At 42.0% G+C, this 20,426-nt stretch overlaps 2 protein-coding genes and 1 long non-coding RNA gene across 3 annotated transcripts in view; all 3 read right to left on the reverse strand.

The window, feature by feature from the left end:
* The window catches only part of LOC307044213 (uncharacterized protein), a 305,770-nt gene that overhangs the window by 140,514 nt on the left and 144,830 nt on the right, over nt 1-20,426 (reverse strand). The gene's annotated exons all lie outside the window — the stretch shown is intronic.
* On the reverse strand, nt 6,368-10,451 carry LOC307044231 (NLR family CARD domain-containing protein 3-like). The gene is made up of 6 exons (XM_079689314.1): nt 10,358-10,451; nt 8,411-10,217; nt 8,156-8,329; nt 7,672-7,845; nt 7,287-7,333; nt 6,368-7,160 (listed from the first exon to the last, which is right to left on the reverse strand). The coding sequence occupies exons 1-6, from the start codon at nt 10,392-10,394 to the stop codon at nt 6,601-6,603; spliced, it is 2,799 nt and encodes a 932-aa protein (XP_079545440.1). The 5' UTR covers nt 10,395-10,451; the 3' UTR covers nt 6,368-6,600.
* Nucleotides 18,947-19,997, reverse strand: LOC307044284. Its single transcript, XR_013809592.1, has 3 exons — nt 19,912-19,997; nt 19,458-19,616; nt 18,947-19,032 (listed from the first exon to the last, which is right to left on the reverse strand). It is a non-coding gene; the product is annotated as an uncharacterized lncRNA (long non-coding RNA).

The following is a 20,426-nucleotide window of genomic DNA, read 5'->3' on the forward strand; positions in this document are numbered from 1 at the left end:
CATTCGTGGTCTCCTGCCTCCATCTAGTGGTGACAGGGGGTAGTGCAAGTATCCTTTTCTCACATGGTTTGTTTATTAAAAACAATTTATTATTATTGTAAAGGATACCAGAGGGATTGTCATAAACCCTGAGTGACCGGAGAGGTTCCTTTGGATTAAGCTTGTGAAGGGGAAGAGTACTTTATTGGTTATTTTTAGTGGTTAAAATTGAAAGACAAATGGTCTTTGAATCAGAAAAAACCCCAAAATATTAGTCAAAATAATCCGTTTTGTTGTCTAAAAAAACCAGGATTATCTGAAGATCAAGTTGCCATAGTTTGTCATTCATCTAAAAACAGAGAGAGTACTATGTTTTTTTTAAAAGAGGTTTATAGGGTCATGTACTATTGACGCTCCTATTTGTCCAGTGCAATCTTCATGAACGGCAGCATAAAAAGCTCTCCAAATAGAGAGAACAATCATAGCCATTAGCCTCCCTAGGTTTTGACTCGTGTTTTCAGTAGCATCATTAGCATAGCATGTCGCTCCCCAATAGCCGTGGCCTAATGGTATCAACATCCGGTCCGGGGTCATGGTTCATATACTCCTGAGCTCATGACGGCATCCGTTAGCACTCTATTAGCTCCGTGGTAGCACGGTAAAGGTTGTTATCTGACCCTTTTTGAGGGGAATAGACTTTTTATTGTTTTTTTTATTTTTATTGTTTGTGTCTATATAAAGGTGAAACCAAACGGTATCATTTATAATAAATAAATATACATAGATCCTTTTTATAGAAAAAGAATCCCAAAATTAAATAGGCTACTTCTCAGAGAGGTTATGTTTGCATTTGCGTATTACAAGTCTTTAATATTAGGAGTGAATAAAGCGGATGTTACAGCGCCTTCACTTAATAAAATTAGTTAGTCAACCGCTTTTTGTATTATTTTAGAATAAGTAAGATAGTTAAAAAGGATTGGAATAAAGTAGTTGTATTAAGGGTTAAGCGACCCACCTATTAAAAGTTCTCTTTTAGAAATAGGGTGAAGATAGACGGAGAGAGGGAGAGAAAGAGGTGTATCTCTGGTGGGATACTGGTTAGAGAAGTTCAGAGGTCAGGAGTTGGGCAGTGCATACGTTCCACTCTCCCTTAGCCGGAATAGGCTTTCTCTGTAAACCTGCTACCCTCTGGCAGGACCCCGGAAGGCCTGAGAGGGGAAAGGTCTGGGTTAAGTGTAGTGAGCAGAGAATCCTATTATTATGTCATATGTAGAATAAGAAAGTAATTAATAAACATCATCCTACTGTAATTATTATTTGTGTTCTGTATATTAAACCTGTAGTTGAGTAAAAAATAAGCATCTTTATTCAGCATCATTACTAAGAAGAAAGGAGGGAGGGAAGGAACAAACCGAATCCAATTATTTTTGGTGTTTTTATTAAATAGAAAATGATCAATCAACGTATATATACTTTTTAAGTATTACAGAAATAACAATAACTTGTCATTCCCTAACATCTTATTTCAAAAAGGAAAACTATAAAGAAATAATCACAATAATACTAAATTCTGTCTAGTCTATCCAAGGGGATGAAGTAATAAACGATGAGGAAGATATGAGAACAAATATATATAGTGTTTATATTTTATCTTTCTCTAAAAAATATATAGGACCCCTATCAAGGATTATGTTTTTTAGTTAGACTCCCCTAACAGGAAACACTTAAAGTGATTGGTTCCTTACCAGTAGATAGATTTGGAAATATACTCAAGAAACATGTATAGTTTTAACTTTAGACACTCTAAAAGGAGTGTATATATGTACATAGAGGATTCCTAACAAAAGGATGTAAAAAAAGGAAACAAAGAGTTAGACTCCTCTATAGAGAAACCACTATGGCTGCTTAGTGCAGTTCAAGTCAATACACTTTGGAATAATAGGAAACATGTATAGTTTGACCTTTTATGTATTTTTTTGAAAATATATACAAATATGTGAAAGACCCCCTATCCAAAGGAATTACTTTGTAGTTCAACTCCTCTTGTTTTGGAGACCCTCTAGGTGCCTTGTTACCTTGAAAGGAGTAAACTCTAAAAGGGAAAATGATTATGGTCAAATTACTGTTTAACAAGTCCCGAAGTATAGTCCTGTCCCTCGGCTTATTTTATAGGTTTAGGAATGATTTCCAGTGTTCCCACATTTTTTCAGCCGTGTAGGGGGTCCAATGGATACGGTCCCCTTTGGTGGAGAAGTATTTACGCTCCAGTTCCGGTATGTAGTTTGGGGTTTGAATGATCAGTTTATTAAGGGTTCTGATGTTTCTGATGGTGCTAAATGACAGTTCCGGAGCGTAGTTGATGCTTGTCATACGTACTGTGGCATTGGGGAAGGTATCTCTGGTGGAAGCTAAAAGCTGATCCAGATTATTTGATACGATAGCTCTGTTGCTATTGTCCCTATCGTTGAGGCCAAAGCACAGAAGAACTTTTCGGACCTCTCCTGATGTTGGGGTCATGTGTTTGATAAGAAAGGCGGCCTGGCCCAAATTGGCCCCTGGGAAGCTATCCACCTGTATTTTGATATTCTCTATCGGTTGGAGACGGGAGATATTGGAGTCCCCAATTATTAGGACCTCACGTTTAGGGTTCAGGGACCAATTCTTTTTCTTATTTCCCCGGTGTTCATGGCGTGTGGCCAGACTTGTCGGAGGAGAAGGGGAAAGATTGAAGTCCTCCGTTATTAGAGGTCTGGAGCGTTCCGGTCTAGGTTCCGGAAACATGTGTGTTGTCAGAGATGTGTTGTCTAGCATCTCAGTCCTAGGAGGGCGGGTGGTCGGAGTAGAGGGACTAACCGGAGTTAAATCTCGGTTAGGGAAAACCACATTCTTGTCCATTAATTGTGGCTGAGGGATTGATTGGTTGTTGGTGATAGTTAGGGGGGTAGGTGGCTCTAAGGGTGTCCTATTTTTCTCCGGAGGTTGTTCCCCGCTTAGGCCTCGGGATGCTCCAGTCTCGAGTTGGTGGACTGGAGTGGTAATGTCCCCCAGAAAGGGGGGTCTGTGTACATCGATCCTGATGTTCATCAGATTGAGGTCTTCTGCCGTTTGGATAAAAATCCAATTTTCTGTTGTGTGGAATTTTGATTTTATCCAATGACAGGCTATGTCCCAGGCCCTTTGTTCTTCTCCGTCTGTCATTTTCCTTCATTTAGACAGCAGATCTGTGATTGTTTGAGTGTGGTGCTCATCAGAAATCTGTAAGCCAGTCTGCAACCAATTAGTGGCATTGCCCTGAAGCAGATGGGAGGTTTCTACCGTTGGGGTGTAGGGCCGAAATGTAGTTGCTAATTTGTCTTTGGCCAAGAACAAATGTGGAAGGAGGTTGTTTGCGCCCTGTATGGTCTTCCTAATTTTTCCTTGGTGGTGGTAGGTACGCAGGATCCTAAAGATGATTCTTGTGAGAATCTGGAAGTCATTGTACTCCCTGGACGTCATATTGGCCGTTCTCTATTCTTTCCTTCTTTTCTTAGATTCCAAATCTATGGAAAGGATAGAGTAAATATTGTGGGTTAAAGACTGATCAAATAGGAGCTTGTGATTAGAACAGAGAAAACGAGCGATTCAATCAATCAAACCCCGGTTCAGAATAAGTCCCCCGTTTCTCCAGGCACTGGCTGGGAATCGGTTAAGTAAAGCCACCGGACCTCCCCATGTCGCTCGACGGCTTCATGGTTATACAGAGATCCAAGGAAGGGCACGGGCCATAGATAGCGTGTCGGCTCTTATCTTAGCGTGGAATCATGATTGAATCAGAAATGTGTAAAGGTACAGTAGACAGAGTAATTTAAGTTTGAAAGACAGAGACACGGAGGAGGGTAGCTGTGGTCACGGCGGATGCCCCCTCTTGCCGCTTTGGCCGTATCTGTTTATGGCCCGTTTCCTTTCTTTATCCCCATAACTGGTGCAGAATGAGTACTTTTGTACTTTAAGTATATTTTGATGTTTAGACTTGTACTTTAGTGAAGTGTTGAATAGAGGACCTGAAACAGATTATTATCACACTGTGGTTTCACTAATGTTTCTGAAACTAAAGATCTGAGTCCTTCGTCCTCCTCTGTGAGAAACCAGAAACCAGCTGCAGTTCCTCAGAGTGACCACTGGAGGTCCTCCTCCTCCTCCCCCTCCTCCTCCTCCTCCTCCTCCTCCAACACCTTTAGCTTTTATTTTTGGCCCATATTTGAGCTTCCCGACTGAATTGAACACACCTTTTCTTTTCGTTTGTTGACGTGTTTGGACTTGAGTTATTTTTTTTTACAGTGAAGACTAAGAAACAAAATGGCTTCCGTCCTGCTCAGCTGGTGTTTAACACAGAACACCTGAAGAGAAGACTACAACAGAGAAAGAGTCCCTCACAGTTTCATCAGAAACTAAAACCTTAATGTGCTCTGTGAAAACAGAAAACTTAGAAATATGTTAAAAGTCTGTCAGCAAAAGTAGTGAAACAGTTCCCGTTGAATGACAGTTTATAGAATATATTCTAATGCCATCAGATACAGATATTGGCTGTAAGTACATGTTGTAACTTTACAGACTAGTACAAGTACACTTCTTCATTATCAGGACACATGTAACAAGGTGAGAATACTGCATTAAGACGTTTGAGTTTCACTGTTTAGACTTTAGATCAGAGTTCCTGAGGGGGGGGGTCAGGAGGGCGTGTTGATCGACCAATGAAACGCAGCCAGAGTCTCTCAGGTGTTTCAGGAGCAAAGGCCCAGGTGAGCTCTCTGATGGCTCCTGGGTCCTAGTGCCCTACCGTTGCCTCCCCCTCCACATCAGTAGCCCTCCTGACAGACTGACCCCCATCAGCCTGAACTCCTCTTCCTCCTCACAGGGAACTCTTTCCTGTGTGTGTGTGTGTGTGTGTGTGTGTGTGTGTGTGTGTGTGTGTGTGTGTGTGTGTGTGTGTGTGTGTGTGTGTGTGTGTGTGTGTCCTCACCTCACTTTTTACAGTTAGCAGTCAGACTGGTTGGACTGAGTCTCAGTATGTGCTGCGTTCACAGGATCAAATGTATTTGTGAATAGAATTATTGGGAAGGGATCTTTAACAGAGTTTCCTGGAAGAAAATAGAAAAACTTCTGTCAATATCTTTCTAACTTAACCAACTAGGAAGACACTCATCCCGCCCCGTAACGCTAGTCTTATGAATGAAGACTCTGAGAGGGCATTAAAGCCTGTCTCTACGACCTCTACCTGTTATCCCAATGATATTTCAAAACCTATAGCCCTTTCTCAATTCTCTCCTCGACTCCTATCCTTGCGTCTTAGTCCCGCCCACAGGAGATGCGAGCGGAGGAGTGGAGGAGGGGAACCGAGGACAAACTCCATGTAAACACCAGTCTTTAGTACATTAGAAGTTTATTATGTTACTGCCAACGTTAGGCAGAGGTTAAGATCTGTACAGTGGTTCCACTTCATGGGGGAGCAGACGTGTCCCCTACCCTTTTCTGTAGTTCTGGCCAGAGAGATTTTATTTGTATTCAGAGTCCAGTATGTGTTCGTCTCCCTGGCTCAGGGTTTGAGCTCTCATTCACACAGCAGCACTGGTTATGGGCTGCACTGTTTCTACTATATTCTATTTTATTTACTTGTACTGTTGTATCTGTGTTATTGTGTAGCTCTGATGGAGCAGCCTGTGACCTCAGATCTTCGTTGTCATAACTACACGGTAGCTATGCACACGTGACAATGAAAGCCTTGAATCTTGAATCTGCGCTAACCACTGAGCCACAAACTGGTTTCTGTCTCTTTCTGAAAGCAGCACACAGAAAAGCTTTGTACACGACTGAGTGGCCAAAACACAACACATCTTTATTTTGAATGTATTTTATTATAATGATTGGTTTTTAAATAATATTTTGTAAAGTTTTTATGTAATGTTTTATCATATTTATTTATATTTTTGTCTTTTACACTTTAAAACGAAAAAAAAACACTTTAATATTTGTTTGAAAGTCTTTCTATTTAAATGTATTTAATTTGTATTTGTATCACTATCTTGTTTTATTTATTTTTAATTGTTTAAATTCGAGTGTTTATTATTATTTTTTATTTTTGTATTATTATTTCTTACTATTATAATTGTGATTATTTTTTTATAGTATTTCTATTTCTGTTTTCTTTTCTTTAAATCTTATTTATTTTTCTGTATTTCCATGTGTTTGATTTCTATCTGTATTTGTGTGTGAAGTGATGTTTGTTGCACTTTCCTGAATCACAGTGAAGATATTGAATCTGAAGCAAAAGCATATTTTCAGAATCAGAATTCCTTTATTTGTCCCGAAGAGTGGAAATCTACATTATTAGATCAAAAGATGTATAGTGCAGATAAAGTGAAACGAGTAGACTGTATATTCAAATATAACAAAGCAGGAAGACATTATTAATAATAAAGAAGAACAATAAGTAAAAACACATAACAAGTACACCACGGTTAAAAACAAATAGATGGAAATATATGTTTTAAACAACGTTGGTCTAACATCAGCTGTGATCCTGAACAGACTGAACTCTCTGGGCAGCAGGGAGGAAGTCTCTGGAACAGGAGGAGACTCTTCCTCCTACAGAGGAACCAGAGACACTGAGGAATCAGAGCTGAACCAGAACCCAGCATAGAGAGGTTCAGTGAATGTGGTTCTGATGGTGTGGAGGTGGATCAGTGTGTCAGAGGAGACTCTGTAGAAGGAGAGAGAGCCAGCAGGATGATCCAGATACACTGCTACTCTACCAGAGGAGGAGGAGGAGGAGGAGGAGGAGGAGGAGGAGGAGGAGGTGGAGGTGTGTGTTACTGTGTTATTGTGATAGACAGAGTAACGACCACCAGAGCAGATCAGACTCCAGGACTGATCATTCCTTCCAAACAAACAGTCCTCTCTCTCTCCTCTCCTCCTGATTCCTCTGTAAGTCACTGATATATAAACCCTTCCTCTCCACTCGACCTCCCAGTAATAGAGACCAGTCAGAGCTTCTCTACACATCAGCTGACACCAGGGGTCAAACCTCTCTGGATGATCAGGATATGGCTGTAGCTCCTCCTCCACACGTGTCACCTTCCTGTTGTCCTCAGACAGTTTGAGTTCTCTGTTTGCTGTGTTTGTGTCGAGTGAGAGTTCACAGGAATCTGAGGAGAGGAACAGCAGCAGTTATTCATCTATCAGCTGTTCATTTATTGACACTTTGATGATGAAGGTTACATTTGAAGATGGTGGCTGCTTTGTTTTCATGAATCAAATTAAACCACACTCACACTTCCTCAGACCGGGTCTCAACCATCGGACTCCAGCAGGCTCCATCCTGAAAGAAGGGGGGGGGGGGTCAGAGCAGCATGGAAACATGGACATCACTCTCAAACTCCGAGCTTTGTTATTCTCCACAGATGAAGCTACATGTTCACGATATCATTTTAGATTAGTCGATAAATCAAGTTCATTAACTTCAATTATTATTTATCAGAGAATAAATAGTTTATGTTTATAGTACTTATATTAATAACTATTATTGATATTCTTACTCTCAATGTTTATATAAACCTACCATTACAATGATAGACTGTTAATGTATTGTGTGGGCAAACTTAAAAAATCTGCAGGGGATCAAATACTTATTTCCTTCACTGTATATGTTTATAATACCTGAGAGTGTCCAGTCTCCAGAGAGGACCCTCCAGTCCAGCAGACAGCAGCTTCTCTCCTGAGTCTCCTGGATGATTGTAGCTCAGGTCCAGCTCTCTCAGATGGGAGGGGTTGGATCTCAGAGCTGAAGCCAGAGAAACACAGCCTTCCTCTGAGACCATACAGCATGACAGACTGAACACACACACACACACACACACACACACACACACACACACACACACACACACACACACACACACACACACACACACACACACACACACACACACACACACACACACACACACACACACACACACACACACACACACACACACACACACACACACACACACACACACACACACACACACAAGAGTGAGTCAAAAAAAAATAACAAATGTTATTGAAGCAGATGCAACAAAAGGTTATGAGTGTATCCATCATTAATGTACATCGCAATTTAACTGGCTATAAGTTTAACATGTTGATGAATCCTGACCTGAGAGTCTCCAGAGCACAGTGAGGACTCTCCAGTCCAGCAGACAGCAGCTTCACTCCTGAATCCTGCAGGTCGTTGTTACTCAGGTCCAGCTCTCTCAGACTAGAGGACTGGGAGCTGAGGACTGAGGACAGAGCTGCACAGCTTCTCTCTGACAGGTTACAGCCACTCAGTCTGATAAAGAAAGTACAAACAATATTTTAAAAAGATGAGCATAATATTTACTTCATGATATATGAATGTTTCTGTACTCACAAAGCCTTCCTGGAGGCTTTGACCACTGGCAGCAGCCTCAGAAGAGCCTCCTCTGAAGCAGAGTATTTCTTCAGGTCAAACACGTCCAGATCTTCTTCTGATGACAGTAAGATGAAGACCAGAGCTGACCACTGAGCAGGAGACAGATTATCTGAGGAGAGACTTCCTGATCTCAGGGACTGTTGGATCTTCTCCACTAGAGAACCATCATTCAGTTCATTCAGACAGTGGAACAGGTTGATGCTTCTCTCCGGAGACAGATCCTCATCCATCTTCTTCTTGATGTACTGGACTGTTTTCTTGTTGGTCTTTGAGCTACTTCCTGTTTCTGTCAGTAGACCACGTAGGAGTTTCTGATTGGTCTCCAGTGAAAGACCCAGGAGGAACCGGAGGAACAAGTCCAGGTGTCCGTTTGGACTCTGTAAGGCCTGGTCCACAGCACTCTGGTAGAGATGTGTTGGTTCAGGTTTGGGTCTGAAGACTTCAGGCAGCATGGAGGTTGTTGGTTCTTCTGACAGCAGGTTGACTCCAGAGGTGATGAAGGTCAGATGGACATGAAGAGCAGCCAGAAACTCCTGAACGCTCAGATGGACGAAGCAGAACACCTTGTCCCTCTGGTACAGTCCTCTCTCCTCTCTAAAGACCTGTGTGAACACTCCTGAGTACACTGAGGCTGCTCTGATATCGATGCCACACTCTGTCAGGTCGGACTCATAGAAGATCAGGTTGCCTTTCTGCAGCTGCTCAAAAGCCAGTTTCCCCAGAGCCTCCATCATCTTCCTGCTCTCTGGACTCCAGTGTGGATCTGTCTCAGCTCCTCCATCATACTTGATGTTCTTCACTTTGGACTGAACCACCAGGAAGTGAATGTACATCTCAGTCAGGGTCTTGGGCAGCTCTCCTCCCTCTCTGGTTTTCAACACCTCCTCCAGAACTGAAGCAGAGATCCAGCAGAAGACTGGGATGTGGCACATGATGTGGAGGCTTCGTGAGGTCTTGATGTGGGAGATGATGGTGCCGGCCTGCTCCTGATCTCTGAATCTCTTCCTGAAGTACTCCTCCTTCTGTGGGTCAGTGAACCCTCGGACCTCTGTCACCATGTCCACACACTCAGGAGGGATCTGATTGGCTGCTGCAGGTCGTGTGGTTATCCAGAGGCGAGCAGAGGGAAGCAGCTTCCCCCTGATGAGGTTTGTCAGCAGCACATCCACTGAGGTGGACTCTGTGACATCAGTCAGGATCTCAGTGTTGAGGAAGTCCAGAGGAAGTCGACACTCATCCAGACCGTCAAAGATGAACACAACCGGGAACTGATCAAACCTGCAGATTCCTGCGTCTCTGGTTTCAGAGAAGAAGTGATGAACAAGTTCCACCAAGCTGTACTTGTTCTCTCTCACCACATTCAGCTCTCTGAAGGTGAATGGGAATATGAACTGGATGTCCTGCTTGGCTTTGCCTTCAGCCCAGTCCAGAGTGAACTTCTGTGTTAAGACTGTTTTCCCAATGCCAGCCACGCCCTTTGTCAGCACTGCTCTGATTGGTGCATCTCTTCCAGGTGAGGCTTTAAAGAGGTCTTCTTGTCTGATGGTTGTTTCTGGTCTGTCTGGTTTCCTGGATGCTGTTTCAATCTGTCTGACCTCATGTTCATCATTGACCTCTGCAGACCCCCCCTCTGTGATGTAGAGCTCTGTGTAGATCTGGTTCAGAAGGGTTGGGTTTCCTGCTTTAGCAATGCCCTCAAACACACACTGGAACCTCTCCTGCAGGTTAGACTTGAGTTCACGCTGACACACTCCAGAACGACTTCCTGAATGAACACACAACAAATCAGATCAATGAGTCAAATACATCTTTAAAGAATGAGGATCTGAATATACTTTGTTCCATCTCTTGAGACTTTAGTCAACATTTATCCAGCTTGTTAAATCTCTATAGAAACCCTCTTACTGCTCTGCAGACGGTCAGCCAGCTCCTCCTGCTCCATGCTCCTCAGGAAGTGCAGTGTGATGTTCAGAAATGCCTCTCTGCTGCTCCTCCTCTGCTCTTCATCCTCACCGTCCAACACCTCCTCATCATCCCTCTGACTCTCTAAGCATTCTGGGTAATCTGAACTCAGAGCCTCCTGGATCTTCTTCAGCTCGTTCTTCACAAAAGTGATGATGTTGTCCTCCAGCAGCTGGAACAGAATACATGAACAACACAATCAAACTAAAGGCACCAAACATCAGATCCATGTTGGACAGACTGACCATCCACTGATCTACAAAGTGCATCATGGAGTTGACTGTGAGCAGAACAGATGTGAAGTAGCTGTAGTTCATGTACAGACCATAAATGTGGAGTCCAGCTGTGTCTGATGCTGCTGGGCAGACTGACCTCTGGGAACCTCTGAGCTCTGCTGGTCCTCTCTGTGAGGAATCATGAAGAAACAACTCACATTATCTCTGATATGCTTCAGTGGGGCTGGAAATGTGGATCAGGTGCATGTGTGAGCAACAGGAGAAAGGTTAGATCACTGGATTTGTCTGGGCCTCGCACGGAGTACCAACTTTAGCAGCTGTAGAAGTTATTGCCAATTTTTATTTTAAACTAAAACCTCAAAATAACATTTTATAGACACATGAATTGGTACAAAGGTTAAAGGGCAGTGATATCACTCATCCTTGACTATCAGCAACACTAAATACTAAGAAGTGCCACGCACCAAAATGAAAGTAATCAGTGACTGTAATCTTTGATTAAGGTTTAACAATTACATTTAATTTGATCAAGAGATGTTTAATTGTTCAATAGAGCACCAGGTGAAGAGCAAAACACCACACAGCAATTACACATTTTAGAAATGAGAAGCAAAAACTGCTGCAAATACAGGGAAACATTGACCTCCGACTGACGAGGAGCAATGGGAAACACTCAGGTATGTATTCACACAGAGCTGATCATAAGCTGGAGTAGACGTCCACACAGTTGAGTTTCCCTCCCTTTGGACGCAAGCTGCAGGATTACAAAACTCTAGCTTTACTTAAGAAGGAAAGAAATGTAACTCAGATGAGAAACACTGAAGGTAAACATGACCCTTATTTCTTTATTTAAAGAAACCTTCATCAGATTCAGAAACAGGTTTATTGCCAAGTTGGTGTTTATGGTGCTTAAAGCTTTCAAACCTGATACGCCTTATAAATGATCAAAGCTGCTTTTATTAGAAAGGAACCAGAGAAGTGTCTCACCAAGAAAATTCAACAGAGCCACACTTTCTTAGCTGGGTCAATACAACCTGAAAGAAGAGCAGCAGGTACCATGAAGGGGGTTATCAACTTTCAATCCTCACCTTTGACCAACAGAGTGTCGTCCATCTTTGAAGTAAATAGGTCTGTGCATAGACCAGTCACTCTTCATGGACACACAGCTGGGTTCAGGTTCCTCCAGCCTCCTCCTGAAACATGAGAAACAAACAGTTAGGAATCTGGACCGTCACAATGGTCCTAAATACTATTCATATTAGAATGTGTTTAATAAACAGGGGCCATGCTTATAAATACATGAATCTCAAAGAAGGGATGAGTTATGCCAGATTAAGATCATTTCTATCTGCAGTCCTTAGACAGGTACGCACATAATGGTCATCGAACACTTAAAACATCTCCTAGTCTCCATCACACTAACACTTAGTCAGATCAGAGCTCAGAGCACCATATAACAACATGAGAATACTTTATGATCCGATCAAGTCTGACATGCTTCTGGCATCACAGCAGCTCCTTTAGCAACGTCAACGAGGACAAACATCAAGACAAGAAACAAGGAAACAGATATTTACCATAACAACACAGTCACTGAAGACACCATGTTCATCTGACCTGGGATTTCACTCATTACATAATTATGGTTGGGTCAGAGATAATGTGGTTGGCCAGCCTCTAAAGGTTGTGATGGTAGGATGATTCAGAGAGGCTCTCAAATGTTGACCTACGACCTTTGAGCAGATTCTCTGATAGACTGGTGGAGCAGTTTTGATTTTAAAGAGGTGGACCTGTACCGTGTAGTATTACAGTATTGCAAAATACTCTAAAATCACAGATGTAAAAAATAAAACTTTATCTACTCTCTACTCTATTATTTGTTTTGTATTTTTCAGATTCTATGTGTTCTTTCTAGAACAGAAGGGTCTGTCAGGACACCCACGTATTTATAAGAAAGTACCTGCGTGATTTTCTCAGTAAGTGTTACAACAGGGACAGATATATTTACCCTGTTTCATCAGAATACTTGAGAATATATTGATTTGGTGAGCCTGTCCGAACTCTAGTCCGGAGCTGTTTGATTGGATCTCAGCAGGTTTGGTTATCTCCTGCCACCTTTTTCTTTTTCAGTATTCTCTATTTTACTGATCTGCAGTAGAACACCAATATATGAGCCACAAAGACAGAGAAGAAGGCACATACAAGAGGGTACTGTGGTGAATGAAGTCATGTATTTATTTGACTACCCAATGCTCTCTCATTGCCTCCCATTTATTCCTAATGTGATACCTGCTCATTCTACAGCATTTAGGTCTGAAACTGTACCATAATGATGGAAAATCACTTTAGTTTGTGGACAAATTGAACTGTATTTATTGTTTAAACAGTGCTTTAAATATTTTACCTGCTATGGTATAGAAGGCTTCTTTTATTGAGCCTCTCTGACACGTTACACTCTGGCTTCAGGCTGAACACACCTTGGTAGTCCCTCCCTCAGCTTCATTAAGAGGTCTCTGTTCTTCAGTAACAACAAGTTTTCTACTGCTGCTGATATAATGAAGTCACATGGCGTCCACTTACTCTGTCTCTGAAGGGCGGCCTTTAAAATATATTGGTTCAGCTATAGACCGGTCACTCTTCATGGACACACAGCTGGGTACAGGTCCAGATCCATGTCCAGGTCCAGGTCCAGGTCCAGGTCTAGGTCCAGGTCCAGGTCCAGGTCCAGGTCCAGGTCCAGGTCCAGGTCCAGGTCCAGGTCCAGGTCCAGGTCCATGCTGCTGCTCTGGGCTTCAACACAACACACACACAGAGTGTGAATAATGCCTGCTGAGCTCTGGAGAAGAGGACAGTCAGAGGTCTTCATCTCACCTCTGAGCTTTGGTGAGGCGTTCAGGGTCCCCACTCAGAGCGGGTTCAGTGTCCTCACAGGGATTCATAGCAGAGCTCACACCTTCACACACACACAACCACCTGCTGGAGAACCACACATTATCTCATCAGGACACAGAGCTCTCACACCTCCAAACTAACACACTCATGAGACAGTTTCCATGTTGTTGGCTCTGTGAGCTGCAGCGTCTTAAAGACCCTCTCAATGCTCTGTGGTCTTCAGGACGGTTTGAAGACTTCAGGAATATCCTTCATGTGGATTATTCTTGGCCTTTCTGTGCAGATCACTTCTATTGGACGGACTCTGAAGAGCTCAGCAAGCCTTAACATCTTCCTCTGTTTTAGAGGTTCATACATTTTAAACAGCCAACAGGAAACTGTGTTTGGAGTTCAGAGCAGAAGATTTGGAGGGTAAAAAATAAAGATGACGAAAATAAAGTTATTGATTATTAAAAAAAAAGAACAACAAATATATGTTCTGAATTAGTGTTTTTCCTTTAATAAAGGAACACACTAGTGGTTTGTGATTGGACAGAGAAGAGTCTGCTTATTGTCCTGAGTCAGTGGTGAGGACCAATCAGAGCAGAGGAAGCTCCACCAGATGGCGCTGATGCAGGATTTCACTGCTGCACCTTGACTCAGGTGTTGTACTTCAGTTCAGCTTTTAGGTACTTTAGTTCACTTCATTACCTGCTACTTTATTCTTCTACCATTCAACATCTTAAAAGCAAGTATTCTACTTTTTCTGCAGTACATTTAAGTGATCACTTACGTTAAGAACATGTTGTGTAAACGTTTCAGATCTAGATTAATAACACTAAATATAATCACCAAATTGTCCTGCCTTAACTATATATTAAAATATGATTCCTTGGTGAAAATCACGAGGCACAATGTACTGTATATGACCTTTATTTAAAAAAGAAAAAGCTCCTCCTTTACCAGCTGTTACATTAAAGTGAACAGACGGATTAATTAATTATTATTATTAAATAATGTGAAACATATTATTATGAACTGGTGCAGAATGAGTACTTTTGCACTTTAAGTATATTTTGATGTTTAAATCAAATCATCTTGTACTTTAGTGAAGTGTTGAATAGAGGACCTGAAACAGATTATTATCACACTGTGGTTTCACGAATGTTTCTGAAACTAAAGATCTGAGTCCTTCGTCCTCCTCTGTGAGAAACCAGAAACCAGCTGCAGTTCCTCAGAATGACCACTGGAGGGCCTCCATTTACCTGTTTCCTGTTTAACTCCTCCTCCTTTATCTTTTATTTTTGGCCCATATTTGAGCTTCCCGACTGAATTGAACACACCTTTTCTTTTCGTTTGTTGACGTGTTTGGACTTGAGTTATTTTTTTTTACAGTGAAGACTAAGAAACAAAATGGCTTCCGTCCTGCTCAGCTGGTGTTTAACACAGAACACCTGAAGAGAAGACTACAACAGAGAAAGAGTCCCTCACAGTTTCATCAGAAACTAAAACCTTAATGTGCTCTGTGAAAACAGAAAACTTAGAAATATGTTAAAAGTCTGTCAGCAAAACTAGTTAAACAGTTCCCGTTGAATGACAGTTTATAGAATATATTCTAATGCCATCAGATACAGATATTGACTGTAAGTACATGTTGTAACTTTACAGTCTAGTACAAGTACACTTCTTCATTATCAGGATACATGTAACAAGGTGAGAATACTGCATTAAGACGTTTGAATTTCACTGTTTAGACTTTAGATCAGAGTTCCTGAGGGGGGGCCAGGAGGGCGTGTTGATCGACCAATGAAACGCAGCCAGAGTCTCTCAGGTGTTTCAGGAGCAAAGGCCCAGGTGAGCTCTCTGATGGCTGCTGGGTCCTAGTGCCCTCAAGTTGCCTTCCCCTCCACATCAGTAGCCCTCCTGACAGACTGACCCCCATCAGCCTGAACTCCTCTTCCTCCTCACAGGGAACTCTTTAAACTAACCTGCACTCTCTCTCTGCTCGCACAGCTCGGAGGCCATCTTGTTTCCCAGCTTTAAACAATCACACGTTCATCAACTCAAGCGTTTCTGCGACCACAACAATCAACAACATCAACCAATCACAGCTCCACTTACTGAACTGTTAGCCGTGAGATTCATCAGTAGCAGCCTCGTCTGAGCTTCATCAACTTCAGCGTCCGTTAGACGAAGTGAAGTGAAGGCGCTTCCTATCCTGCGTCTCAGTGTGTGTGTGTGTGTGTGTGTGTGTGTGTGTGTGTGTGTGTGTGTGTGTGTGTGTGTGTGTGTGTGTGTGTGTGTGTGTGTGTGTGTGTGTGTGTGTGTGTGTGTGTGTGTGTGTGTGTGTCCTCACCTCACTATGACAGAATGCAGTCTGACTGGTTAGACTGAGTCTCAGTCTGTGCTGCGTTCACAGGATCAGATGTGTTTGTGAATAGAATTATTGGGAAGGGATCTTTAACAGAGTTTCCTGCTATACTAACCTGCAGTGCATTTGATCAAAACATAGGAAGTCATTACATTTGTGTAATTTTGCCAAATGATCCAGAGTGTTAGACTGGATTTTTGCAGAATTTTGCAGAATAATGTCGGACTGGAGTCTTTGCAGCCTCTGTTGTGTAGAGTAACCGCAGCTGTCAGATAAGTGTAGTCCAGTAAAAAGTACAATATGTACCTCTGAGATGAGTACAGGTATCTCACTCTCATTTCTGGAGTAACATCCTCTCGACCGCCCTTCCAACGTGTGTTATCTCCACCATCTCACCCACATTTCCGTTCCTATTGCCTCACACCAAAGTTCATTTTGTAATGCTGGGGATTGTCAACTTTCGGACTCTTAGACATCCATTGACCCCTTGAGCCACACCATCCGGACAGATTCCAGTCAAATTTTACCGGGTGGGGTTTTTCGTAAATTAGGGTGATGGAATGCTCCGGTTTTGGGACAAAATTAACATGGGATCACTCCGGTCATTGTACGTACTTCGTCTCACTGGAATATTAACGGTCAGATTGAATACAACATCGACCCCATTTCTCCGGTCAATGACGGGAGAGTTTTGAAAGTGACAAAACACTGTTCCACACATTTAAAAACACTTAAACAATTAAACAATGTTTACCCAGGATTCAGGCCCCTTCCCTGGCTTGTAAAATACGGTGATGCGCCCTGGAGGTATCAGACTATTTAAAACATGTATACCCAGGATTCAATCACTTTTCCTGGCTTGTAAAGTGCTGTGGAGCAGCCTGTTCTCTGGGTAAACTCTCTTTGCATTGGAATCACTATTTCTGCTATCACTATCACCACTTTTCCCCGCCTTTCAAAGACTTGTTCCTGGGTAGGAAAGCCATGTGCTGCATGGTGCTCTGTGGGTCTCTGTGAGTCTCAGACCCTGCTAACAGCAGAGACCCTGCTGCCAGTACTATGAACAGATTGATCAGTTTCTAACAATACTTTAGCCCACATCAGAGCCCTCCCAGATGGCAAAAAGTCATTGAATCAACATTGAGATATTGTCACGCTGAAGGCTGCAATCAACATTGATGTCGGACATTGAAAATAAATTAAAATCAACAAACAAAAAAAGAGCCCATTATTTATTCAGTTTCTTTATTCAGATTCAATGATATGAACATCTTGTAACATCTTTTGTCCACAAGCACGAAAAACATTCTCTCTGTCCCATGTCATGCTTTCCTGGTTCTTACCCGTCCCCTTGTGTGTTATGAAGCTTTTTCTGCATGTTAACGGTCTGCAGAGTCACAAACCCTCAAAGTACACCCTGTAGGGAGTAAACTCTAACACAGAGAAGACCTGTCTATGCTGCCCCAGAACGCCTCGGTGGAGATTTCTCTTTTTCCATTGTTTACTTCCTGAGTAAAGTGACGTAACGGATTTCCACACACACACACAGCCTGGCTGTGAGAGTGTGTGTGCTCAGGCTGAGTTCCTCTGTGTCTCGCAGACCCCATGCCATCATCATTTTCTGTTTAAAGCAGCTTTGCTAGACGTTGATAACATGCATTCTTCACATGCTGAAGATATGGATTTGAAAAAATTCATGTTTTGCAACATAGCACACGTTAAGGACATTTATTGACATAATAAACATCTAGCAAAGCTGTTTTAAACAGAAAATGATGATGGCCTTTTGAACACAGATTCTGAGGATCGTTTCTGCTTCTGCTTTTATCCATCAGGTCAAAATAGGATTCACACACCTGACATCATTGTGATAAATTAGGCCTCAGCCTCTTCAGCACATCACAATCAAAGAATTTAAAAATAAACAAATATAACAATTACAATCCAGTGCCTCTTGTCAACTGGCAACTCACAATTCCACACATTTCAATTTCACAGGCAAATGGGACTTCATGCTTAAAATGACTGCATGTGCAAGCATGTACATACATTAAAGTTTTACCTGATCACTAACAATGAACTTGAACAGTAGAAATACTGGATATGCCCCTCTTTTGAACTGGCAACTTACACATCCACACATTCTTTGATTCCCTATTTCAGAAGAGAACTTATATGCTTAAAATGAAATGAATGCTGTGAGGTTTTACATGAGCACTAACCACAATGCACTAGAACAGGCGAAACATAGATTAAAGTAATATCTGGCTTCCCCATTAACATTCACAGCAAAAGCTTTGTTTTCCGAGACCTTATGCGCTGCGAGCATCGAGAGCCAAGCTCGTAAAAGATAGTCTGAATGGCTTCAAAGGTATACCTCATCTCCTTTGGATAATCCATGTTCATTGCATGAAGTAGGCTGAAGAGGAAAGGCAGTAGAGAGGTCTGGCAGGTCCTGCAGTACAATGGTCCCTTCCCACACAACAGCCACGTCTCGCACATTTGGTGATATGGCGGCATCATCATCTTCAATGACGGTGAGGATGGCCACAGACGCACCTCTCAGCAATCGTTCTTCATGGTCAGTGTCCTGAGGAAAAGTAAAATATGCATGAATGAGTGCTATGGAAAACTAAACGGCAAAATACATATCCACTGATTCTAGCTTTAGCACCAAGCTACTGAGTCTTAGCATTCAGCTTGTGGAAGTTATAATTGCAACTCAACAGCACGGCGGCTATCACCCACCAACCTTGTTGTGCCGAGTTCTATAAAGAAGTATTTTCTGATAAAGAACACCAGAAAACAATGGCCAGCTGTATCGGGTTGGCTGTTGCTCAAACAGCGCTGATATTTATTTTTAATTTTGGGTGAACTCATCGCGCTCGGGTTCATGAGGTGAAAACATCTCTGGGCTCAAAATAAATCTTACACAAAGTGTATTATGCATAAATGATTAGCATAAGCTATGAGGTCATAAAATGTTTAAGCTACATTAAGCAATATTACTTGTATTGTGTTTATAAGTTTATTTCCTACAGTTAGTATTACTTACCAAACACTCCAGAAGAAACTTGGTTGTGTCATCTCGGCAGGCCTCTCAGTGCTGCTGTCTTTCGGTGAGACACAATGTCGGATGTCTAAGGAGTACCCAGTGGAAACACACAAACATATCAATGAGTTTAGTGCCGTAGTGAATTTATACAAAATCCGACGTTCTGTATAGTAATGAGGAGGATAAAGAACAGCTCAGATCCCAGTAGCATGCTTCAGTAAAAGACTGGCAAAACAAAACAAAACAAAAACTGCAATCCTGCGGACAATTCTACTTTTACAAATTAAAAATACTGTTATAGTTCTCAAATTGCACCAACTAAGAACACCAAGCAATGACTTTTAACATCCATTTTTACTGAAGCCTTTCCATCAAAGCGTTTTCACTCCTACAAATGTTAGACGAAGGGCATTTCATATTTTCAAACAGGGGATAGGGCTTTGGTGGACCCGGCTCCGGCCATTCTCCCCTCAACTTTTGCATGCTCTTAGATTGAGGCACTTCACTCACTTTTTCATCAAGTTTTTCCAAGAGGTCTTCCATCTTCTGTCCAAAAGCTCCCTTCCTAGCCCGGTACAGTTTCAGCAGGCAAGGCACATGTTTGTCAAAGGCTGCCCCGAAGGTCCCCAGGAGGTCTTTGCTGGTGATCCGGTGAAATTCTTCAGATATCTGAAAAACAAAATAACAAAACAATGTAATTTGATTGTAACCACAATGTCATGTTTTTTCTGTGCAGCAAATTCCTGGGTAGCTGTCTTGTTCAAAGTCTGCACCATCTTAAGGGGATAGATAGTTTGGATGTTTTGAATTGAAAAAAAACCTGGTATTACAATTTTGGGGACTGATTGGAAAGTGGGGCGTATTGTGTTGGAGGGGCCTGGAGTGGAGTGGTAGGGCAGGGTATAGTATAGTTTGCCAATTGACTGACATACACAGTCAGTGTGAATACAGGGCCAGTTCGCACCTTTTCCGTGACAAAGGCGACAATGTTTTAGAAGAGTCTCTTGATTGGAGCTTGCAAATCTGCCAAATCTGCACTGCATGTGATCCAGCCCTGAAATACAAAAGAAACATATAGGACATTCAGTTCAGTCAGCACTCGCAGAGATATCATTTTTGAAACTTTTAATTTGTTAGTTTTCATCCTTCCTCATATACTTAGTCGGACTTAACGAAAAAACGATTTAAAACTCAGTTAATGGGGTTAATTTTTAAACTGCTTCAGTTTATCATCGTAACAGATCAAAACGTTTGGATTCATTTTACAATAAATCAATAAATGGTATTCTTCTACAAACAAAAAACAAAACAATGAACACATTTAAACAAACCACTAATAGTATATTAACTACGTTATTCAAAATTAACATTCACTTTAGATAATAACACCGGTATAATAAACAGAGGGCTCTCTTTTCCTCTCTCTCTCTCTCCCTCTCCTGACAGCCCGTCAGTATCTCATGCAGCTCGCTACTCCAG

The sequence above is a fragment of the Notothenia rossii genome (assembly GCF_949606895.1).
Source record: "Notothenia rossii genome assembly, chromosome: 6".
NCBI lineage: Eukaryota > Metazoa > Chordata > Actinopteri > Perciformes > Nototheniidae > Notothenia > Notothenia rossii.

What these genes read in the sequence shown, in the direction of transcription:
- LOC307044231 (XM_079689314.1), bottom strand. Translation starts at nt 10,394, where the DNA reads ATGGAGCAGGAGGAGCTGGCTGACCGTCTGCAGAGCA. An exon ending in AAAGCCTCCAGGAAGGCTTT is followed by an intron (nt 8,330 to 8,410) that starts GTGAGTACAGAA and finishes TTTCTTTATCAG; the next exon opens with ACTGAGTGGCTGTAACCTGT. An exon ending in TGGAGACTGGACACTCTCAG is followed by an intron (nt 7,334 to 7,671) that starts GTATTATAAACA and finishes CCCTTCTTTCAG; the next exon opens with GATGGAGCCTGCTGGAGTCC.